The sequence below is a fragment of the Miniopterus natalensis genome, chromosome 11 (assembly GCF_054644295.1).
Source record: "Miniopterus natalensis isolate mMinNat1 chromosome 11, mMinNat1.hap1, whole genome shotgun sequence".
NCBI lineage: Eukaryota > Metazoa > Chordata > Mammalia > Chiroptera > Miniopteridae > Miniopterus > Miniopterus natalensis.
In genome coordinates this window covers 68,081,244-68,106,222 of record NC_142091.1, presented here as the reverse complement: position 1 = coordinate 68,106,222, position 24,979 = coordinate 68,081,244, and the positions used below count along the sequence as shown (strand labels likewise).

General features: G+C 39.1%; 2 protein-coding genes and 1 pseudogene across 2 annotated transcripts in view; all 3 read left to right on the top strand.

Annotated features, from left to right (window-relative positions):
- Positions 1-13,782, top strand: part of FNBP4 (formin binding protein 4) — a 31,663-nt gene extending 17,881 nt beyond the window's left edge. Inside the window, exons 13-17 of the mRNA XM_016203983.2 lie at positions 3,128-3,444; positions 3,574-3,715; positions 4,110-4,471; positions 10,567-10,724; positions 12,682-13,782. Of these exons, the coding sequence (XP_016059469.2) occupies positions 3,128-3,444; positions 3,574-3,715; positions 4,110-4,471; positions 10,567-10,724; positions 12,682-12,772 (1,070 nt within the window). The 3' untranslated portion in view covers positions 12,773-13,782. The remainder of the gene's footprint in view (positions 1-3,127; positions 3,445-3,573; positions 3,716-4,109; positions 4,472-10,566; positions 10,725-12,681) is intronic.
- A 1,130-nt stretch (positions 13,783-14,912) lies between these two features.
- The window catches only part of AGBL2 (AGBL carboxypeptidase 2), a 32,114-nt gene continuing 22,047 nt past the window's right edge, over positions 14,913-24,979 (top strand). The window contains exons 1-7 of the mRNA XM_016203984.2: positions 14,913-15,255; positions 15,431-15,562; positions 15,814-15,877; positions 16,922-17,056; positions 18,241-18,294; positions 19,011-19,196; positions 21,143-21,250. Of these exons, the coding sequence (XP_016059470.2) occupies positions 15,509-15,562; positions 15,814-15,877; positions 16,922-17,056; positions 18,241-18,294; positions 19,011-19,196; positions 21,143-21,250 (601 nt within the window). The 5' untranslated portion in view covers positions 14,913-15,255; positions 15,431-15,508. The remainder of the gene's footprint in view (positions 15,256-15,430; positions 15,563-15,813; positions 15,878-16,921; positions 17,057-18,240; positions 18,295-19,010; positions 19,197-21,142; positions 21,251-24,979) is intronic.
- LOC107530296 (large ribosomal subunit protein eL15 pseudogene) lies at positions 22,076-22,665 on the top strand (annotated as a pseudogene).

The following is a 24,979-nucleotide window of genomic DNA, read 5'->3' as shown; positions in this document are numbered from 1 at the left end:
CAAAGCTGGATAGTCTAGAATTACCAATTCTTAAGTGTCCTGTGATCACCTTAGAGTTAAATAGTTATTTTCTCCCTTTGTTGATGACACACCCATTTGGAAGATGTTGAGACATTCCTATCTGATTAAAATAAAACTAGTTCTACTGTAGGAAAAACCACAGATAAACCAGCTTATATTTCTTCAGCATCTTTATTGAGAACCACTAAAACCATATGATAAACTTGATGTAAATAAAATCCAAATTTGTACTTCAGTATTAGGGACTTAAAAGCAATACCAATCGCTATTTTAAGCCTATAACGAAAGTTCCTAATACGTGCTCTTTGTCAGTTTTGCAGTGGTTAAAACCATTTTTTAAAGAAGAAAAATTACTACACTGTGAGGAACAAGGAAGTTCCAGAATTCTTTTTATTTTTAATCCTTGTTTATTGTTCAGTGTTTGAATTTAACATGTCTCTAAGGATGGGGTATTTCAAGATACCCAGTATGTCTGTCGTACTGGGCTTGTGTCATTTAGTTTAAATATAGCTGCTTTTCAAAAAAAGTCTCTGGGACCTATTATTTATATAATAACTTTCTGGTTTAAATTGCTGCACTGGCATTTTCACTCAAAATCCTAAGCAAAATTTTCTCTTTAGGGGAATACAGGAAAACAAAGTCTTCCTATAAATAGAAATAAAGATGCATAGGAAAAAATGTTCTTGAAGAATTTAAAACTTGTATCCCCACACTATTCTGTCTTTTAAGCTTGTAGTTTTTTAAGTCTGTTAGCATGTAATAAAAGATGTGTGTGCCATTTTAATCTCTCCTTGGACTTCAGAAAAAATGGCAGAATATACCAACTGGTTTACATTTAGAAATGAAGAAAAGCATCATGTAATATGACACCCATGGGTATTCAAACTAGGATTTCTTGAAGTTTCTTTGTATTTAAGCTAAAGGAGATAATTATGGATGTTAAGACACAGCTTTTGTTTTGAATAAACGTAGTTTGGGACTCAAATATTAACTCTAAAAGTGCCCTTGTTTGCTGCTAAATTTATCAAGATTCGTTTATCTTCGTATTTACAAAGTTTAATTCTGATTAACTTTGTTGAGGGTTGTATCTTGAACCCATGTTTCATTGAGTTCCTCTGCACAGCAGCATATCACCATCATAATTGTATCTGCATTGCATTATGCTTCTAGATGAGAAATCTGACATTATATAAAATCTGACATTTTTATTTACCTACCATATGTTGTGGTTGGTTTATTAAAGGGAGGTTTAGTAATGTTTATTACCTTAATTCTGATGTAATTCTGATACACTATTATGTCATTTGGTATATACTACTTAGCCCCACCCAGACTTTATGTGTCTACAAGTTAGTGTGTAAATTCATATTAGGTACAGCCAAATACAAGTTTAATGACACATTTGAAGTCTTTAGCTAGAAAATTGCATTTCTGTTTTCTGGTGAATTTTTTCAGTGCTCTTTCCCTTAGTAGTAAACAACTCCTCAGAATAATTACAGTAATCATGTGATTCAGGTTTTTAAAGTCTTTTACATTACATAACAGTGTCATTTCTCTGGTCCATGAAAAGTAAAGCTATTTTAAAAGCCAAATGGTTCGTGGTCACTTTGGTTTTTACCTTGCTGTGTGCCAGCGTGGTTTATTCTGAGCAAACTAAGGTAAAATGTCTTATCCTTGTCCCAGAGCCTTTTCTATTAGAGCCCTTACCTAATCTACCGCTTTCGACCATGAAATTTAACAGGTGACTGCATCTGGATCTCTCCTCCATGAGAAGTGAAATTTATTAGAGATTTCTAAAGCTCTTGGACTCCTGATATTCCATCAGGAAATCTTGGTAAAATAGTACTAGACTAGGAGTCATACCTGACCACTAAGAGCTGTATGATTTTGGGCAAGTTATTTCCTTCCTGGGTTTCATTACCTTAAAAGAGAAGGTTGAACTAGATGATTTCTCATGTCTCTTCTACTCCTAAATTCTATGATTTTTAGGGAGAAAATCCCCTTCAACATTCCTGGGATATATATCTAATAGTTTCATATATTGTGAAACTTCCCTATTGACGATAAAGAGGGATGGGGAAGGCTACAAGTAAGTATATCCTCCTATTTTCTCTAATCCTTAAAGCTTTTCCCAGCAGAAAAAGGACAGTAATTAACTGTGGATTTTGCAAAACTATAGGAGAGCTGATCCTCCAGCTTTTCAGCTTTAATTTAACTCAGACTTCAACAGCAGTTTCAAATCCTCTGCATCTTCAAACACCTCGTGTGTGTGCCATAGTTATCATTTACCTTGAGGATTTATTCTCTCAAATTTTTGTTTTCTCATCACAGAAATAAAATTACCCTCCCTGATTCATGTTGCTATGATTAACAAATGAGTGTAAGTTACACAAAAGTGTGAAGGAATGGTAGTGTTGACAGTAGCACCTTCCGAGTGGATTTTTATAACTTAGTAACCCAAATTAATTAAAATGGATGGAACTTGTGTGAGTGTTTTGAATATTACTTCTCTGGGTTATCCTCCATGGAATCAGTATTGCAAATGCACATCACTCCCCTCATCACTTTGAAAAGTAAAAAGACCCCAGAGTGTTACCTTCTAGTTAAGTATTTTTTTAAAAATTTATTTTAGAGGGGGAGGTGGAGAGAAACATCGATTTTGTTTCACTTATTTATGCGTTCATTGCTTGATTCTTATATGTGCCCTGACGGGATCAAACCCGCAACCTTGGTGTATTGGGACAATGCTCTAACTCACTGAGCTACCTGGCTAGACCCACGTTGTCTATTTGGAAACCGAGTATAGGTTCAGATGACGGAATTTCTCATTGGGTTGATGTGATGTGCTTCACTTACTTGTTCATAAATCTGAACCTAAAGAGCAGAATTAGTATTTCATAGCTGGGATGAATGCTAACTGTGAGGTTTATGAATTTATCTTTTCCATGAGAATCATTTTTGAACTGAGTTATTTAGTATCTCAGCAACATCAATGTAGAATAGATCTGTGGGTCAGATTGTGTCACCAGTCAGTCGCGCATTTTTGTAAATATAAGCCATGGAGTTTTTGTCTTGCTTTTTCCCTGACTCCTGTTTGGTTTTTTAGGTTCTCTTTGTAAAGAGTCCTTTTCTGGTCAAGTTTCTTCTTCATCACTCATGCCACTTACTCCATTCTGGACCCTCCTTCAGTCAAATGTGCCTGTGCTTCAACCTCCATTACCTTTGGAAATGCCACCACCCCCACCCCCACCCCCGGAGTCCCCTCCTCCTCCTCCTCCTCCCCCTCCCCCTCCTCCTGCAGAAGATAGTGAGATCCAGGAGGTAGAGATGGAGGATGAGGGAAGTGAAGAGCCTCCTGCCCCAGGAACAGAGGAGGATACTCCATTGAAACCTTCTACACAAACTACAGTTGTAACTAGCCAGGTGAGAAATGCCATTTGGCATCCTAAAGAGTTTGGGGGGATAGGGCATAATTGACACCATGTTTTATTTTAGAAGAAGGTGTTTAACCAGGTCCTTTAGCAGCACTGACTAGGATGTTTTGCGTTTCAGAGTTCAGTTGATTCTACCACCTCTAGTTCTCCTTCCACTAAAGCTATAAAGAGAAAAGCTACAGAAATTACTGCAATAGTTCAGAGATCAGCTACCATTGGTAGTTCTCCAGTCCTATACAGCCAGTCAGCTATAGCTACAGGTAAGCATTTGTGGTTAAAATGTATTCCTCAATATATTATGTCTTTTGTTTCCAGAATTAAGTGTCATAAATTAAGAAATTTTAATGGATTTTCATTGCAAAGACTTAACGCATTTCTTTTCACTTGATAAACACTTCAGTTACTATTAACATTTTGGCATATATCCTTCCAGATTTTCTGTGCATTTACATAACATCCATGATTTTGATGTTTCAGTACCTTAATGCTAAATTATTAAGAAATATTTTGCCACAAGAAAATTTGGCTGTCTTTTTGAGGAAAAGTTATGTTGGAATCCTTTTGTAGGTAATACACAAATTCCTCAGTTCCCTTTTTCTTCTTTTTCTTTTTTTTGGCTTTTGTCATAAAGTTTCATTTTGTTTTCTGTGTTAGGTCACCAGGCAACAGGGACTGGACAACAGTCTGCAGGGATTGGACACCAGGCTGTATCAATTAGCCACCCAGCAACAGGAATGGGTCATCAGGCCAGAGGACTGAGCCTACAGTCAAATTACCTAGGACTGGCGTCAGCTTCTGCAATTATGAGTTACGCTGAATGTTCTGTCCAAATGGCAGTGACTTCTCCCACATTGCAGCCAGTCCAGGCTCGAGGCGCTGTGCCCACCACTGCTGTTGTAGAACCGCCGCCTCCCCCTCCTCCTCCACCACCACCACCAACACCACCAACACCACCACCACCAGCAGCTCCCAAAATGCCACCGCCTGAGAAGACGAAAAAAGGAAAGAAAGATAAGGTATAGGAAATCTCCCTTGTAATTTTTATTTGAAAAAAATGTATTATTAAGGTGATATTCATATAAAATTAATCATTTTCAATAATACAATTCTGTAGCATTTCGTACATTTACATTGTTCACCACCTCTCTCTAGTTGCATAACATTTTCATCACCTCAGCAGAAAACCTTGTACCCATTAAGCAGTCATTCCCCATCACCTCCTTACCCCAGCCTCTCGTAACCACCAATCTGCTTTCTGTCTCTGTGGATTTACCTGTTCTGGAATTGTGAACGTGAACTTTTATGCCTGGCTGCCTTTATTTAGCACAGTGTTTTCAAGGTTTATCCATGTTGTAGCATGTATTAGCATTTCATTCCTTTTATAGCTGAGTAAATAGTTCATTATGTGTACATACTACAAATTGTTTGTTCATCCATTGGTAGACATTTGTATTGTTTTCCCTCTTTTAGCTATTATGAATAGTGTTGATATAAGTATGTGTGTGAGTACGTGCATATTGAGTACTTGTTTTCATTTCTTTTGAGTATATAGGAGTAAAATTGCTGGGTCGTAGGTTAATTCTGTGTTTAACTTTTTGAAGAACTGCCAAAGTTTTTCTGTAGCAACAGAACCCATTTTACACTACCACCAGCAATGTACAAGATTTCCAGTATCTCCAAATGCTCACTCACTAACACTAGTGATTTTTCATTTTTTTTTTAAATTATACTTATACCAGTTCTAGTGGCCATGAAGTGGCATGTTCTCATGGTTTTGGGTTCTATTTCTGTAGTGAGTAATCATATAGTGCATCTTTTCATTTGCTTGTTGACGCTTTGTGTACCTTTGGAGAAATGCCTACTTAAGTCCTTTGTGTAATCCTCACGAAGGATTTTTTTCCTTTTTTGCTTTTCAGAGAGAGTGGAAGGGAGAGAGAGAGAGAGAGAGACAGAGACATCAGTGTGAGAAAGACGCATCAATTGGTTGCCTCCCTCGCATGCCCCAACCGGGGCATCGAGCTTGCAACCAAGGTGCCTGCCCGTGGCCAGTATCAAACCCAGGACCCTTCAATCCACAGGCCGAACCAACCAGGGCAAAATACTTTTCTTTTTTAAATTTTTTAAAAATATATTTTATAAAGAGAGAAATATCTATGTGAGAAAGAAAAACATTGATCTGTTGCCTCCTGCGTGAGAAAGAAAAACATTGATCTGTTGCCTCCTGCGTGCACCTCCAACGGGATCGAACCTGAAACATCCTGGTGCACAGGACAATGTTGAACTGAGCCACACTGACCAGGGCACCATGTTTTCCTTTTAAGCTGTAAATGTGGCCAGAGCCCTTTGTCTATTTTTTAATTTGTCTTTTGTTATTGACTTGTACGAGTTCCATATGTATTATAGGTACAGTCCCTTATAAGCTATGTGATTTGCAAATATTTTATCCCACTCTGTGAGTTGCCTTTTCATTCTGATAGTGTCCTTTGGTACCCAAAAGTTTTTCATTTTGATGAAGTTCAACTTACTGCTTGTTTCTTCATTTTTGCTTGTGCTTTTTGTATCATATCTATACTAATTCATTGACAAATACAAGGACCTGAGAATTTACCCCTATGTTTTCTTCTCAGAGTTGTATCGTTTTAGTACTTAGATTTAGGCGGTTAATTCATTTTGGTTTCTAGCATTAGGTAAAGGGTCCCGTTGCATTCTCTTGAATGTGGATGTTCTTTTGTCCCAGCACTGTTTGTTGAAAAGACCTTCCTTTCCCATTTAATAGAAGACCTTATCTAAAATCAGTTCACCGTGAGTGCATGGGTTTACTTCTGGACTTTCTATTCTATTCCATTGGTCTATATGTCAGTACCACAAAGTTTTGATTATAATAGCTTTGTAATATGTTTTGAAATTGAGAAGTACTTTTTCAATATTGGCTATTCAGGCCCCTTTACTCCATTCTGGACCCTTCAGTCCAATGTGTCTTTGCTTCAGCCTCCATTACCTTTGAAAACAAAACCCAGCTCCTCCTACTGCCCCCACCTCCACCCTTAAAATTTTATATGAATTTAAAGGTCAGCTTTTCCATTTTTGCATAAAAGGCCAATGGAATTTTAATAGGAATTACATTTAATCTGTAGATTGTTTAGGTCATATTTCCATCTTAACAATTTTGATTGAATTTTTCAGTCCAGGAACACAGGATTTGTTTTCATTTACTTAGGTCTTCAGTTTATTTCAGCAATGTTTTGTAGTTTTCAGTGTACAAGTCTTTGACCTCCTAGGCTATATTTATTCTCAGCTATTTTATTCTTTTGGATGCTGTTGTAAGTGGTATTGTTTTAATTTAGTTGGATTTACTCTTTATCATCATGTCCTTCTCTATCTTATAATTTTTTGATTTATAGTCTATGTTTTCTCTTGATTACTGTTTACATGGAATATATTTTTATGTCCTTTCACTTTGAAGCTGTGTGTGTCCTTAGATGTAAAGTGGCTTTTTTTTTTTTTTTAATATACCTTTATTGATTTCAGAGAGAGAGAAACAGAAACATCAATGATGAGAAAGTCATTGATCAAGCCCGCAACCCAGGCAGGCATGTGCCCTGACTGGGAATCAAACCCCAATCGCCTGGATCCTAGGTCGACACTCAACTGCTGAGCCACGTCTGGCCAGGCTAAAGTGGCTTTCTTATAGACATCATCTGTTGGGATCTGTTTTCTTTAATCCTTTCTGCCAGTATTTGTCTTCTGGCTAGTAATTTACTAATTTAATTTCAGTAATTACTGATAGGTAAGGACTTAATATTGCCGTTTTGTTACTTGTTTTGTGTATGTCTTAGAGCTTTTTTTGTACCTTGTTTCCCCCCTTACTGCCTTTTGTGTTTAGTCAATTTTTTTCAGTGACATATTTTGATTCCCTTCTCATTTCCTTTATGTACATTCTATATTTGTGTTTACTATGGGAATTTCATAGAGTATACTAAAGTTATAACAGTTCATTTTAAACTAATGCATTTAATTGCAGGCAAAAACTCTACAGCTGCACCCCACTCCATTACATTGTTGGTGTTACAAATTACATATTTATATACTGTGTACTTGTTAATTTGTTAACATAGATTTATAATTTTTTATGCTTTTATCTTTTAGATTCTGTAGGGTAAAAATTAGAATTACAAACTAAAATCACAATACTGGTTTTTGTGTTTGTCCATGTATTTATCTTTACCAGAGAACTTTATGTTTTCTATGTGAAAAGTCACCATTCCTGCCTGAGCTCCAGGTCAGGCAATACTTAGAAACCAGTTCCTCAGGCAGTAACAGACAGGCCAGAACATTTTATATGTTCCACTTTTTTTTTTTTATTATAGTGTATTCGTTTTAGAAGTACATACATTCCGCTCTTTTTCTTCCCTCCTAAGGGAGGGAACTGAGAATTTGGTCACTTTATCCCAACCGCATTGGGGAAGGGGTTGTGCAAAAATACAAGCAAATGTACCACAAAAATTCCTACCATTCTTTTTTTTATAATATATTTTTATTGATTTTTATAGAGGGCCATAGTCTGACACCTTTCCCAATAGCATTATTTCCCAGTGTTGGTGTTCTGTTGTCTGCCTGAACTGTAAATAATCTGTTTCCCCATGGGTCAGGGTCAACAAGGCAAAATCATTTGCCTTTATAATGGTTTAAGGAACCTTCCTGGGTGAGTTTTGAGTTCACACAAAATACACAAGATATATCGGGATTGTACCACTTGTCCAAGTTGGTACCATGGTTCTAGAAATTATCTAAAAATGAAGTAAATATACATATCAACAGTGACAATTAGGAGAGTGTCTTGAATAGACTGTTGTCAAACTATTTACCATAGCATATACAGTTCTGAGCCAACATACTGTTTGGCAGCTCCATGTCTTCACTTTGTCCATGAGTCCCACTTATGTTCATTCTTTACACAACTAAATGATAGACCGACCATTACTCAGAAATCATATCTTTTTTCCCCCCCTCTTCATTGAATTTATTGGGGTGGTAATGGTTAATAATGAATCATTTTTTTCATGAAATCTTCCTTGGCATTCTTCCTCCAGTCCTCCAAGAGAGGTAATTAACTGCTTTCTCCTCTGTTGATTCAACAAGTAATTTTTTAGCCAGTCATGCTTTTATAATCTTATTAGAAATAGTTTTGAAAACCCAGAATTCTAAGTCAGTATATAATCTTACATACCTGATAACTGTAAACAAATGACCCATCTTTTTGTTGTTACAAGCCATTTTTAAAGAATATAAAATGCATACTTAATGCCTCTAATGTTTAAGAATATTTGAGACAATGTGTATTTTCAGTCTTTTTGCTGAAGAGTTTTGTGTGCAGCTTAATAGAAAACAAACTGGAAAAGAAGGCATTCTAGCCATTTAATCTTTAGTCCTCTGACTGCAGTGTTCCCTGTTAGAAATGTGTTTAAACGGCCAGTGCAGCTTGGGATTCATGGTTTAACATGTGATAGACAATACTTCTAAAATAAAACTTACTTTCTCTTAACAGATAGGAATCAAGCTAAAAACTCATGGAACCTTATAGGAGTCAAAATGAAATCACAGTGCCTCCACCTAGATCTGTGGGATTTTTTATCCCATTTGCCAATGTTCAGGGAGAGGTTATACCCCAGTGAGCCCTGTATGCACATGCAACCATTATTAATCCATGTTACTTTTTACTCCGTTGGTTCCATGCTAACCCAGAATGGGCTGTGTTTGCTGGAAGGGTGTGGATGCAGTTGGTCAGGTTGTACCACAGGTGAAATGACGGAATGTGGGAACCTATGTGGAACTGAAGGTCTAAGCATCATAGATGGCATCCTTTTGTTCAAAAAGTTAAGAACTCTCAATGACAGTCAAATTAGGGTATGGATCGGAGCCAAGTGATTTTTTTTAAAGGCTAAAAAGTATTTTTATTTTCTCAGATCTTTGGGACTTAAGAAATGTGTCAAATGCAGGTAGGAAAAACAGCCTGGATCCCATATCCAGCCCTCACAAGAGCATAGCATGCAATCACACCTACCACTTGAGTGCATGTCATGCTTAGATTGTAATCTTGTCAGGCAGGTCTTCAACACACAGCCCTTGCTCCTCTTCAAAACCACAGGGATCCACATTGATTTTATCAACTTCTAATACAGTGGCTCTCTAATTTCACATAACTAATCACACATGTCAACAAGTATATTTTGAATGCATACTACTTATCCCTAGGAGCTTGGGATTTGGTAGTAAATCAAACAAATACAATCCCTGCTTTTGTGGAGCTTCTCTTCTGGCCAACCAGGGGAGAACTAGGAATAGAATTGGGGAGACAGATAAGCAAATATATGTTCAGCGTTTTAAAATGCAGTGAAAAAAAATAGAGTAAGAGGACAGAAGTAGTCTTTGGAAGGTAGTGCTATTTCAGATACGGCAGTGAAGGAAGGCCTCTTTGCTAGAGTGCCATTGATCAGAAAAGTCTAACGGTAGTGATGGAGCAAGCCATATTGGATATATGGTTCTGCTTTTGCAAATATCACAAGTATTTTTCTTTACTACAAAAGTACATGTTTATTATAGACAGTTTAGAAAGGAAAGTAAGCCAAAAGAAGAAAAATAAAAATTTATAATACCCTCTTAGAACTAATGTCATCATTCATATTTTGATATGTCTCCTTGCTTTTTTCATATTTAATAGTTGCCATTGACTTGGTTGCTCTTTCCAGAAAAGTTGGTCATTTGTTTCTCAGCTTTATTTTTCATTTGATGTTAACACTGCATCTGTTTAAAATTTGTAAAGGGGAACACCATAATTCTGACCATAGAATAAGGCTAAAGGAAATTTTTCTGACCTGATTTCATAAATAACTACATACACAGTTTTTAGGTTTTTAACCAAGCGTTAGGTTTATAGTTGGTAAAAATTTTTGGCAACAAGAACTTAGAATCGCATTTATTTTGTGTTGCTGTTCTTTTGGTTTTAAAGTTTGTTTATTCCTTAGCATTAGGAAAAGGTCCTGATGTCATGTGGAGGACTCATTCCCTTATTTTATGTATTATATTCCTTCTGAACCTTTAACCTTTGTTACAGGCGAAGAAGAGTAAAACCAAAATGCCATCTCTAGTAAAGAAGTGGCAGAGTATCCAGCGTGAGTTAGATGAAGAGGAGAACTCTAGTTCCAGTGAAGAGGATCGGGAATCAACCACACAGAAGCGAATTGAAGAGTGGAAACAGCAGCAGCTGGTCAGGTAAAAGAAAAGAGACCACAGATGGGGGGTGGTTGTAGTTAATTCTTAGAAACATTTACTTATCTGCAAAATTATGGCTTGGCCTTTTTTCAAAACCCAAACTATCAGAGTTGTAATACTTTCTCCCACCAATTGCTCATCTTAGGCAAAAGACTGTCTTTGTAACACTAAGCATACCAGGAAAAATAGTCATTACCATTTATTTCTAGATCCAATAGACCCTTTTATATACTTTTTAGAATTTACTTTACATATAATTTACAGAAGTAAAAATAAAGGGAAAGGGAGAAAGCTTCATTAGAAATTTTAGTAAGAATTTAAACATGCCCGGCTGGACATGGCTCAGCAGTTGAGCATTGACCTAGGATCCAGGAGATTGCAGCTCGATCCCCGGTCAGGGCACATGCCCGGGTTGCGGCCTCAATCCATAGTTGGGGCGTGCAGGAGGCAGCCGATCAATGACTCTCATCACTGATGTTTCTCTCTTTCTCCCTCTCCCTCTCTCTGAAATCAATAAAGATATTTTTTAGAAAAAGAATTTAAACATAGCTAACCCAAATTTTCTTTATTTTCCTGGTTTTGAAGGTATACGTACTGAAATGAGCAACATTGTCATATATAATCTGGACCATACTCATCTCATAAGTAGTGATGCCAAATTTCAAATTTTTCTCTAATAGGTCTAGCTTATCATTACTTCTCATTCTTGCACTTGGCAACATCCATAAACACAGTATTTGTGAAAACATTTGGAAACAACAAAATTGTAATGTTAAAAACAGTATCATACTTTTTTGTACTCATTTAAAAAAAGAAAACATTTGGGAGAAGATAGCCATTTGCTTCATAATCCAAAACATTTTTATTTTTAGGTACATAAACACCAATTGGAGTGGTCATTCCAGTGAATTTTTTTGTTTCTAAAATATCTGTTTCTATCCAGTCACTACATACCAATCAGCATTTGTCCACCTGAGAACCCTATCAAATTTTAGTATGCAGCATTGTAAACCGGGAAGATTGTTGTCACATGTCCTTTTAGGAAAATGAGATGGTCCAAGTTCTTGTTACAAAATCCTGGGTAATGAAGTTAAACCTACAGTGCTACTATCTTTCTCTCTGCATTCATTTTATATTTGTAAAGACAAAAAAAGACTATGCAGATGTTGTCTCCAAACTTCATTTTTTTACTTCCTTGAAAGGTGATGCACTGTTTTGGGCAACATAATCATAAAACTGAGGGATGGTATTAATGACAATTTATTTCAGTTTTGCATCATCCTCGTAGGCAGTTCCATTGTTCAGTTTTTTTATTATTTTAGTCTTTTAGTATTGCTGGGAATTGAATAATGATTAATTCCTATAAGATGAAATAGCAAACTATTTAAGATGATGGGAGGAAATCACAATGATCCTGTAATTTATCTTAGATTCTTTTTAGATTTATAAGAGAGTCCAGTGCACCCATTCTGATAATTGCAAGATAGAATCTGAGCTTTAAATTATTTAGTTGATGGCTGAATAAGCTATGAGATATCAGTCTTTACAAATATTTAGAACTGATCGAAAGAGAACTTCAGAAACATTAGATCTAAAGGTCCCTGATGGTATATTGAATGTTAAATATATCTTCCTTAAAGAATTATAACTAATAGGGGCCAAGAAAAAGTTTTATAAGAATGTTTTATTCCTTCAGTGTGGCTTTAATGGTTGCTGAAGGTATATAAAAATAAGCGTGTGCTTACATATACATAAAACTATATAAAGTGTGTATGTCTTTCATTGACCCATCTGAAGGAATTTGATAAAGAATTAGCTGAGAAACTTGAAGCATTTTCATGAACATAGTAGATGTGATAGGTCAGATTTCCCATTTCAGTTAGAAGTTTTTATTTGCTAGGATATGAAGAGTTTCATTCTTTTTCTTTCTGGTGAAGTAATTTGTATGTTTTCACAGTGGCATGGCAGAGAGAAATGCTAATTTTGAAGCCCTTCCTGAGGATTGGCGAGCAAGACTGAAGCGAAGGAAAATGGCCCCAAACACATAATTTTTTTTATTATTAAAATTTTTTTAGTGTGTTTGTGTGTGTGTGTGTGTGTGTGTGTGTGTGTGTGTGTGTGTGTGTTCAGTTCAGAGTCTTAACCTGTTTTACTGTTGTCAATAAACTATAAATGTTATGAGGGAGAGCATATGAATTTCCTGGGCAAGAACATACACGTATAAAGTTCTCACATTTGTGAAATGATTTTTTTCTATTTTGCTGAAAGGTGAGGTGACTGAATGCTTTGACCTGGCTGCCTTTATTCTCACATGGCAAATTCAGCATGTTAGGTACATTAACCTCATCAGTCTAGAACATGTGGCTCATGAGTATGACACCTCTGTAGAAGACACTGACAGAAAGTGATGGATTTTCCTGCCTGCTAGAGGCTCATTAAGTGTTCCTAGTGTGGCTCACTCGCTCGCTCTCCCTCTCTCATGTACTCCAGAACAAGTGCAATTAAGAAGGCAGCTCTGTATTCTACCTTGCATAACTGGGATTATCAGAATCTCTTTCTGACCTCTTCCTCTAGTCTGCCACCCCTGGAGTGCTAGGGTGTATCAAGTTGTTTACCTTGCGCTGGCAGATGGCCACACTCTAAAAGTATTCTATCTCACACATTCTAGAATTGATAGCTGTCATTTCATACACTAGATGAAATATTTAAATTTCAGTACAAACGGCAGCAGCAAGTGTTCATGTCTTTGATTTTAAGAATTTTCCCTTACATCTGTGGCAGTAAATGTAACAAGAGCGACTGTGTGTGTGGATGTGTCTCCATTGTCTTACCTTATTCCAAAATTCAATTCCCTTTATGTGTGAACGTATTTTCCATAAAATTCCAGTATTTAAAAAGCAGTTTACTGTTCTGTATTTTCTATTGTATCACAATCAGGTAAAAGTCACTTTAAACTGAAGAAAAGGCAAATTGTGTTTTAAAGCTGTTTGTATTTCTCCAGTTTCTGACCTTGTAAATTTGTATATATGCACTAATAAAGCTTTTTTTATACTTCTGATTGTCTTTTTGCTCTCCTAAACCTTTTACTCCTTGATTATGTAACCAAGACTTATTTTAAGTCACTATTAATCATTTTATCTATTCAAATACGGTAAAAGGCATGTGCAAATATGAAAGAATAGCTCTCAAAAAGAGCAGCAGGATTTTTAGTTGGGGGGGTGAGGGGACAGGGGCAGGGTTAGAAAAACACTTCTAGTACCAGAAGGTGCTGTGTGTCCAATTTTGGAGCTTGCACTCTGTAATATTAGCTAATGTTTGACCTACTGAAATCTTGGAAATAATGTAATGTGGTTAACATTTTGAAAACAAAGGTGCTTTCCCCTCCCCTCTGATTATAAAAGTAATACATATGGTTATAGGCCTATAAAGTCAAAGACAATAGTTTGAATTATATTTTGGCATATGTATATGCACATAATTTAAAAATGTTACCTATTTACTGTCATGTATGCTAGTGTATTGGATTTACCATTATGCAAGTATTGGGTGACCATTTTGTATGTCAATTACTTTTCTTGTAATTGCATAAAGCAAATTTCTGGAAATAGAGGCTGTCTGCTGTTAAAGCTTTTGCTTTAACAGTATTCCAGACCTGTAGGAATTTCTACAGAGCATCATTGCCATTGTCACTATCCTACCAAAGTGGAGCATTTTTAAAAATCTGACAAAGTCTGTGGGTTTAATTTCATTTTGTTTTTTGTATTTGTTTTCATTGTAGAAAGAAATTTTTCAATTCTAGCGGTGAGGTGGAGAGAATACACGGTGACCTGAGCAGCACCCTTTGAGAAGTAGTTGTTACCTAAAGCTAAGGCACAGCAAAGAAGTTTGGGGTGTGCTTAGGACTACAGGCTTTGTATTGATCAACCCGATTGCCACTGATTGCCCAGCAGCGGGGCGCAACAACCTTCCCGTGAGAGGCGAAGCCTCGCTCCCCGGAAGCGCTCGGCCGCCCCGCCCTTCCGCTTCCGTTTCGCGGTTGCTAGGCTACCGGGGCCCTCGCGGAAAGCGGTGGCGGGTGAGAGTGGTTCGCGGTCTGCCCCGCGCGCTGGGTCTACCTGCTGCGGCGTGGCCTCCCGCCTCCCGCCTCCCGCCTTGCCCAGCCTTTTCTGCCGCCGCAGGCGCTGCGCCCACCCCTGAGCCCGGGCCGGGCGGAGCGCAGGCGGTTGCACCCTTCCCTCTGCCCTCCTAGAAAACCACCCCGACCCCCACCCTTCGGGGACCTGCCCTTCACCGCCTTTCCCCGGACCGGGAGCCCTGAACTCCTGAATTTCGTTCTCAGAGCCCACTCTCCGGCCTCTCACCCTTTTTTTCCAACTACCCCGAGACAGTTCCTCCTCGTCTTTTTCGCTTTCTTGCGGCGTCCTGGTGGTGGGCTGCCTCCTGCTGGGGGAGCGCAGCATGGGGCCTGCGAGGGCGCCGGGGCCTCGGGCGGAGCAGGCCGGAAGGCCCGGCGCCCCCCCTCGTGCCTCAGGTGCGCCTCCGGCCTCGGCCCGCCGCGACCCCGTGTGCCCGAGCAGCGGCTGAGCTGTGGGGGAAGAGGGAGCGATGTGGCAGGATTTCCTAAAGTCGCGTGGGCGCTGCGGAAGCAAAGGGCGGGAGTGATAGATATCGGCAGGTTTTTCACACGTCCTGTTGTGGGTTTTTAGCTGCTGCTGTGTAGTCATCTGCCCTTTTGGAAGTCGGGCACGGGTTGTGGCTGGATGCCTCTGTGACTGATCTTCAGTATGCCGTACAGAAGCAACGTGTTCCCAGCCCTGGAAACAGAGCTAAAGCAGGAGGTCGGTGCACACCCCTCTCCAGGAACTCCCCCGAAATCCAGTGCTACACCAGAAGGTATATTCTGGTGGCACCTTTTCTAGCTGGACACCTTGATCCCCAACACAGAATGGTTTGTGTGAATGTCCCACTGGGTTTGTTTACAGAAGTCCTCCGTATACCGTCCTCTGCAACAATGCTTGCGTACCTTTTGTTAAGAGTTCAGTATTATTTGAGAGCACTGTCCTGATTGCCATGGCCTTTCCTTTCACAGACTCATCCTGATCCCTATGAAGTCTTTATGTACCACCACCTCCAGTACTATGGCTACTTTAAAGGTAATGTCTTGTTCTTATCCAGCATCACCTTTCCTGGGTTCATGAAGTAAATTTTTTCAGCACTATTAGTGTAAAGTATTCCTTTCCCCATTATCTGTCTACCCTTACACTAATTCCACCCTTTGTTAACTTTACTATATGGCATTAAAAGTCTCTTTTTTTTTTCTCCTTAAAATTTCAATATGCTGGATTGTGGCGAGAGGTATTTTTATTTCCTTTTGTTAATACAATTTTGATACCTGAAAAGACATATCCTCTAATCTTGTTCTTCAAAAGTGTCTTGGCTATTCTTGCCTTTTTATGTAATTTTAGAATTGGCTTGTGATATTTAAAAAAATTATTGGGATTGCACTGAATGTGTAGAATCTGATTTCACAAGAACAGAATTTGCCAATACTGGGTTCTCCAATCTATGAATATAGTCTAATTCTCCACTTATTTAGGTCTTCCTTGATTTCTCCCAATAAAGGTTTATAATTTTTCATAGAACTACATTTTTTATGCTATTATAGTGGTTTCTTTTTAAATTTTGATTTTCTAACTTTGTTCCTGGTATTTAGAAATAAAATTAAGGGTTTATATTGATTTTATTTCTATCAACCTTGTTAAACTTTCTTAACTATTTCATTTTTTAAGTGATTACTACGTTGTTGAAAACTAAATTTCCTCTTTGCCAGATTCAGCAGAGCCCTCAGGACAAAGCAGCTTTGGGCCTCAGGGCTCCCCTCCCACTCTGAGTGCCAGCCTTCACTTGGCTGTGACTCTCTTAGCCGCTTTTATAGCTACCAGGTCTTCCTGCCTCCCAAGCCCTTTCTCTTTCCACTATACCGCGCTGCCTCTCAAGTCTTCTCTTCACTGTAAAATGGAGAAAATTATGTTTAACTCAAGTAAATTGGAATGTGAAAGCCCTTTGGAAAATGAGGGGTATTCATTGTTAAGACCTGTGGTAGTGGGGGTTTGGTAGTAATGGTTTGGGCATGGACCTAGATGTTAGAGGTAGTGAGCTAGCTTTCCAGCACCTTTAATTAAACTACCTTTTCTTAGCTCAAAGAGGCAGTTTACCAAACTCTGCTACGCACCAGCATGTTTGGAAGAATAATCCCCGATTTGTGCTGAGTGGCTCTTTTGGGGAAAGAGATGATATGCTACCAGACCCTCTGCAAAAGGAGAAGCTTCTAAGTGAGTAAGAATCAGTGTGTATGACCTCAGAACCCTCACTGCCTTGAGCAGCAGCTCTAGGTATTCAGGAGAACATGGCCTAATGTAGGAGACGAGCAGCCTTGGCCACTGTTTCTGACATCACTCAAAACTGTTCTCTTTAGATCTGCTTTGGATTGTAGGTTTAAATTACAATACATACATTCTGGGTCATCTTCCCCCGAATTGTTGGAAACTTTGTCAAGACTTTGGTCAAGAGTAAACATTGACTTTTCACACAGGTTTAATGAATATATAGGGTGTCCCAAAAAATGTATACATATACTTTGAATAATTATAAAGGCAGTGTTTCTTCAAATACATTTCATTTTCAAAATTGAGCTATCGGCTGTTTAAGTGTGTATACATTTTTTTGGGACACCCTATATTTGTTAAGGCTCTTTGCATAAGAGTGGTGGAAACCAATTTCAGGTAGCTTAAGCAAAAATAATTTTTTACAGGTATTCTGCAGGTTTCTTCTAGATTCCAAGGGCAGGAATTCAGTTGAATATCTCCCTCAATACATATTCAAGCAAACATCAATTTACTTGTCTTTACTCCATACCCTCCCTGTCCCCAGCCCAAGCTACCATCATTTCTCACTATTAAAACAGCCTCATAATTGGTCTCCCAGCTGCTTCTCTTGTTCCATGATGCCCTTCTCAATGCATTTTCCACACAGCATTGTTCTTTTTTTATTTGCAGTGAGCATCTTTGTATATGTATTTTTACAAACTTTTTTGAGAAAATCTATAAGGTAAATTCTTAGCAGTGGGATTCTTAGATCAAGAGAATGTGAATTTAAATCATCCTAGACGCTGCTAGACTGCTTTCCAGAATGCTTGCACCAGTTTGCCTTCTTGCCAGCAGTGTCTGAGAGTGCGTGTTTACTTACACCTTTGCCAGGATGAGTGTGCAAACATATAAAAAACGGTCATCTGCTTGTCATTTTGATTTACATTTCTTTATGACATTGAACAGCTTTACCGTATTTTTAAATGTTTACCGCCCTCCCCCCCCCCAATGAAACAGTGGGGAAAAGATTTAGAAATAGAAATACTGGGCCCCGAAGGGGGGCAGGGCGGGGGGAGAGGGGGAGGGGAAACAGGGCAGAAAAAAAGAGACAGAGGTCACTGAGACACTGTGCCTCCTCTTCCCTCTTCTAGGGCCCACCTGTCTCCCTTCAGCTGTGCACAGACAGACAGAAGCTGTGAGCAGAGGTATTTCATGTCCCTCAGACCAGAACCTGTCTTCACCCCTGCTCTCCCCCCGAGCTATGGAGCACCACACTCAGGAGCCTTCAGCCTCTCCTTCCCCTGTCATTTTCAGTCTTCTCAGTCTTCCCATTTTCTTTCCCTTCTTTCCCCCTGAAAGCCTTTCTTTCCCTCCCTTTTTTTCTCATTCTCTGTTTCCCAAGAGCTCCCCTCTCTCCTGACCATCTCACCCTGTTTTGGAAGCCTCTCTGTCCTTTGAATGGTTATATTACAAACTTGAAATTTAATTTGCAGATTGTTTTTAATAAAGTTTTGTGGATATTTTTCTAAAATGCTAATGGGTGAATTAAAAGTGCCCTCTCCTGCCTCACTCTAAACAAAAGTAATAAAACACATTAAGTAACTTTTCATTCATTTGCAACCCACTGTTGAAACATCTTAGACCCATTAACTCTGACTTAAAAAAAGGAAAAGTTTCTTCTAATTTACTCTTAAAACTTTACATTCAAATATTTAATAGACTGTGTCAAATTTTAATTTTATTTTTATCATCTCAATACTACCATCCTGGACTAAGTCTCCTTGAGGAGAAACATGGCCTAGGATTGCACATCTGTGCCCTTATGTTAACACAGCATTTACAGTTACTTAGTGGTCATAGTGCAGGAAAGTTCCCACGGCCGAAAAAGAAGCCATTCATTCATTCCCTTGCTCTTTGGCAGGTTCCTTTATGCTGAGCTCACCACTTCTCAAGAGCAGACAGCTTCTTTATGATGAGTTTGGTGACGCAAACCCACGTCTTCAAGAACCCCGCAATCTCTTTGCCTTTTTCTCTGGCAGCGAGCCACTGCAGGCTCCAAGATGGCCCATAGAATGTGAGGTCATCAAGGAAAACATCCATCATATTGGTAATGTGACTCGTGTCGTGGTCTTGCTGTCCTGACCTTATTGTGAAGCCTCATAGTGTTAAGTCCTACTGCTGAAGTGCAGGCAGGACAGATTCAACATCTGTTATCTCCCCCAGAACGCCTGAGCTCTGGGAAACTGATACACTCAGCAGAGTCAAAAGTTACACTAATGGTAAACTAGAACGTTTGTTAGTTTATTGGAATGGAGGATACCTTGCTAGAGGTGAAATATCTTTATACTTAAATCTGTTTTCTAGGTTATTCCCATCTCAGTACTAATGTGCTTAGTTGAGTTTTATAAAAGTTGTATTTTTACCAGCCTTGGTATAGTTGATGCATACCATATATGTCAGAGCATAGTTTTTATTGTTTTAAATTATATTTTGAGTTTATTGGAGTTTTTTAAAATGTTTTTAAAAGAGAGGAAGGGAGAGAGAGAGATAGAAACATCAATGAGGGAGAAACATCAATCAGCTGCCTCCCCCTTGTCCCACAACCAGGTCATGTGCCCTGACCAGGAATCAAGTGCAAACCCCTGACTTCTTGGTGTGTAGGATAATGCCCAACCAACTGAGCTACACCAGCTGGGCTATTGGAGTCTTTATGGGAATGGTAGAGACATTTTTTATAACATTACTGGTCATATCTTTGAGCTATTGGTGCAAATATAATCTTCACTCATTTTATGAAGTGTTTTCAGAAGTGGATTGCACTAAAAAGTGGGGACTTTTCTAATTGGTGGGACACTTAGACATCATGTCTCTGCTTTAGACTGCTGGATAAACAACATATATTATTCATTCAATAAATATTTATTAAGCATCTACCATATGCTAAGTACGGTGCTTAGTGTTAGAGAGACGGTGATGAACAGGATGGAGACACCCAGAGCCCACAGGCTATTGGGGAAGTTAAAGGTATAACCAGGCAGTTGCGTAGAGCTTGGTCCCTTTGGGAACACTTGACCTCAGCCTGGAAGATCAGTGAGGGTTTCCAAAAGGAGTTGAAACATCAGCTGAGTTGTGAAGGAGAAGTTAGGAGTAATCCAGCTGAGAGGGTCAAGGGAAAGTGTCCCAGTTAGAGGGGGCAGAAGAGCATGTCGTGTTTGGGCTTCCATGGAGCTCTGAGCATGAAAGATGAGGTGGCACTGAAATACAGGGATGGGCTTTGTGTCTTACCTGGGCACACAACTGCTCTTTGGTTGTTGGAAACATGGTGGGGGGGGGAGCATTTTGAATTGGCACAGTAGTTGAGAAGTCCTAAGTTCATCTGTTCCTGTCCTGTACAAGTTTTAGATAAACGTCCAAGTCGATCTGGCCAAACAGTAGGATTTTGTCATTCTCTATGTAAAATAGACTAAGGTAATCCCTATGAGGATGTTAGACTCAGTTCCAACAGGGAAATGAAAAGAGGGACATTGTAATCCTCTAAACCATTAAATGGTTTTAAAAAGCTGAAGTGTCCAAGCCTCATCATTCCCTGTCACCTTCAAGAAAAGAAGGCAGCATTGTCTTTTCCTGAGTTGTGTCTTTATACGCCCTTGGCTTTCATCCATGATGACTGTACTTAAAATGATGTTGAGAAATTGCCCAAATTCCATACGAGAAACCTTTTAGAATTTAATGTCGATGGAAAGGCCTTGTTTCCTCTCAAACAACTGATAGACTTGTTCCTCTGTGGTCATAAAAAGTATGTGACTGATCATATTTTCCTGATTTTAAAGGGAAGCTCAGGGCCAAATTTTGAAGTGTTAGTGCAGCAACTACACTGACCTTTCCGGCTTACTTTTAAGTCTTCTATTTCAAGTCTATGTTTTTTGTTAAAAGTCTCCTCATAGTCTTATGGAAAGAAGCAAGACAACTTATAAACAAACTAGAAACTTAGGTTCTGATAAAGTGCTTTTTATATTAATTCTTATTTTGTACTTTTTAAATGTCTTCTTTCAGAGGGAGTCCCACCTCAACCAGAATATTTTTACCAGCCTACAGGAAATGAAAAGCTACCAGAAATTGTAGGAGAGGAAAAAGGCACAGTTGTCTATCAGTTAGATTCAGGTATTGTCATTATACTGAACAGTGAGTAATGAATCAGTCATGACAAGGTCATCCATGTTTTCTGTAATAAATGTGATTTTTAAAATCCATAGTTCAGTGATAGATTGTCTTTTCCAAACCAACCTGAATGGGAGTCCTGATATTCATGGCCAATCAGCTTTAAATTTTCAATCTTTTTTTAAAATGATAGCACCTTTTTCGTAATAGTTCCAGGTCCCTTTTACAGCCCCTCCCTTGTTACCCCTCTTCCTGAAACCCAGATGTTGGCTCTTTGGGGGACTTGTTCTTCTTTCCCCACCTCCTACTTGAGCTTTGGTGAGCACTTTATAGTGAGTGTATATGACTGTCACTGACTGTGTGGTTTCCTGGGTGAAGGCTTCCTAGGGGCAGAAGCCATGTCTTTTATAAAAATATACAGAGCACTGTACCCAACGACAGCACCAAAATGCACGTTCTCTTCACGGACACGTGGTGGATTCTCCAGTATACACCATATGCTAGGTTGTAAAGTCTGAATACCTGCCATTTAAAAGGACTGAAATGATGCAAAGTAAATTCTCTGACCACAACAGAATGACGTTTGAGAAATCCATAGATATTTGGAAGTTAAGCAACGCATTTCTAAGTAACCGGTAAGTTAAAGACACCACTATTTTGGAGTGAAAATAAAACAATATACAAAATTTATGGGATGCAGATAAAGCACAACAAGGTAAAATCATGGCTTTAAACACATATATTTGAAAGGAAGAGGAGGAGCCCAGAAGGGATTGTGGGAGAAAATCTCTTCTTTTCCGTGTGCCCACAGCCACCAGGAAAGCCAAGATGGGCGCTTACAAGTACTTCCAGGAGCTGTGGAGGAAGCAGCTTTCTTCTCAGGCCGCGCTGTTAGCAGTACTGCCAGCTCTCTGCACTCTACAGGCCCCCCCACCCACCGGGCCTGACAAAGCGCAGCAGACTAATACAAAGCCAAGCAAGGTTATGTCATGTATCCAATTCATGTGCACTGTAGGGCTGCAAACACCCTGTTCCTATGGGTGTGACCTATTGCAAGTCTGTCTATCATGGTGTTAAACAGGTAAAGTTTGTCCAAAGGCTTCACTGAGGAGCAAGCTGGATGCCACTGTGGGGCTCCAGGAGTCCTGAATTCTTACTGGGTTGGTGAAGATTCCACATACAAATTCCTCAAGATTATCCTCATTGACCCATTCCATAAGTCTGTCACAAGGAATCCTGACACCCAGTGGATCACCAAACCAGTCTACAAGCTCAAGAAGAAGCAAGGGCTGACATCCATAGGCCGTAAGAGCCATGGCCTTGGAAAGGGCCACAGGTTCCACTACACCATTGATGGTTCTCCCTATGCAGCTTGGAGAAGGCTCAATACTCTAGCTCTACTGTTACCACTAATATGAGTAATGTTTGTAAAATTCATACCTAATAAGCAATTTAGGACAGTCAAAAAAAAAAAAAAGAAGAAAGATCTGAAATCAAGTACCCAGGCATCCACCTTAATAAATTAGAAAAATCAGAGCAAAATAAATCCAAAGCAAGCAGAAGGAAGGAATCGATAAAAATAATGAAATAGGTGAAATAGAAATCAGAAAATAATAGAAAATTTCAACCCAAAAGTTGGTTCTCTGGAAGATAAACAAAATTGACAAAATAGCCCAAACAAGAAAAAATGAGAGGAGACATAATCAGAATCAAAATCAGCAGTGAAAGGGAACATAAACATCAACTCTACAGAAATCAACAGAACTACAAGGTAGTGCTAGTAACAACTAGCCAACAAATTAGCATAGCTGAACAGGAACAATTGCTAGAAAGACACAGATTACCAAAACTGACTCAGGAAGAAATTAGAAGTCTGAATAGATTATAACAAAGAAATTGAATTAGTAATTTGAAATCTTCCCATAAAGAAATCCCTGGCCCAGATGGCTTGACAGGGTTTGCTTGAACTGTTTCAAACACTTAAAGATGAAATAGTACTAATTCCTTATAAACTTTGAAAACAGAGGAGGAGAGGGCAACATTTATCAATTCTGTTTGGTAAGCCAATATCATCCTGATACTGAAGCCAGACAAAGACATGAAGAAAACTATAGATCAATATTTCTCATGAACATAAATCCAAAAATTTTCAACAAAATGCCAGCAAACCAAACCAACAGCATGTTAAAAGGATTTTACACCAAGACCAAAGGGGGTCTGTCCCAGGAGTGCAAGGGTGGTTCACCAAAAGAAAATTAGTAGAACCACATCAGTAGAACAAAGGGGAAAAACACAACCATCCCAGTGCAGAAAAGGCATCTGAGAAAATCCAGCCTTTCATGATAATATTCAGAAAGCCAGGACTAGAAGAGGATTCTCTCAACTTGATAAAGGGTATTTATGGAAAGAATGGGTCAACTTTACACCCACCAAAATGGCTGTAATGAAAATAGAGACAATAACAAGTGCTGGGGAGGATGTGGAGCGGGTAGTAACAAAACAACATTTAAGACCAAAAGGAAAGGTAATGTTAAAGAGCAATGAGCCAAGAAATGTAGTATGAACTTTCCCAAGGAAAGTTTTGAATTAATAATGCCAGGATCCCAAGTTAGTAATAGGGAGGGACACGGGAAGGTAAGGAAGCTGCCAACAAGGGCATCCCGTGTTCTCACCAAAAGTCATCGGGTGCTCATTACAACTTCTTAAAAGGAGTTCTCTGCAGGACCCCTCTCACTGCAGCAGGAGCTTTTGTGTCTCCTTCAATAAACTTGCTTTCACTTAAAAAAACAAATAGTAATAGAAAGCAAAAAAAATATTCTCCTAATTTGAAAATCAATCTCTGCTAGATAATAATCAGAAAGGAACCCTATTTTTTTTTTAATATATCTTTATTGATTTCATAGAGGAAAGGAGAGGGAGAGAGAGAGAGAGAAACATCAATGATGAAAGGAGAGTCATTGATCGGCTGCAGCCCGCAACCCGGGTATGTGCTCTGACCCGGAATCGAACCCTGATCGCCTGGATCCTAGGTCGATGCTCAACCGCTGAGCCACGCCCGGCTGGGCAGGGACCCTATTTTATTAGAAGAGGAATCTGTGCTAAGTTTAGTTAGTAGAAATAGAATGTGTTAAAGAAGTGACATGAGGGGAGGCTTTTGGAGAAACCACCAGACATGGAAGGGAGGGCAGTGTGTTTACAGCCCTTAACTGGAAGAATACCCTGGGCAGTGACTCCCGAGGACCCAGCTGAGATGGGACTGCGCACTCTCCACCCCCAGTTGCCTTGGTAGGGGTGCTCCTGTTAACAATACAGTGGAGAGAGCTGTAAGTGAAGTAAATGAGGTGGAGCAATTCACAGTCTACCTAGCTCCACCTGTGGAATGTCCGATGAGTTTGGGAATATTAAAACAGTATGTGATTGTAAGTGGGTAGACTCAGGTTACAAATAATAGATGTGCTATTCCTACAACCTCGAGAAACTCTTGGGATTACAAGCCTCTTTTACAGGATTGGAGTCATTTTCAGTAAAGCAGATGACTGAGAATCCACATTGCTTCATCTGTTCCGGTCAGAGATACTTCTGCGTATCTTCCCAGGAGGGAACCCCGGGGCCAAGAGCACTTCCTCCTGATATGGCAGCTCTTGTGAATTGCTGTCCTGTTAACACACTGTTGTGGCCGCAGCCTTGATCTTGTCCTTTGGATTCATCAAGGAGAATTGAGCCCACCTAGTT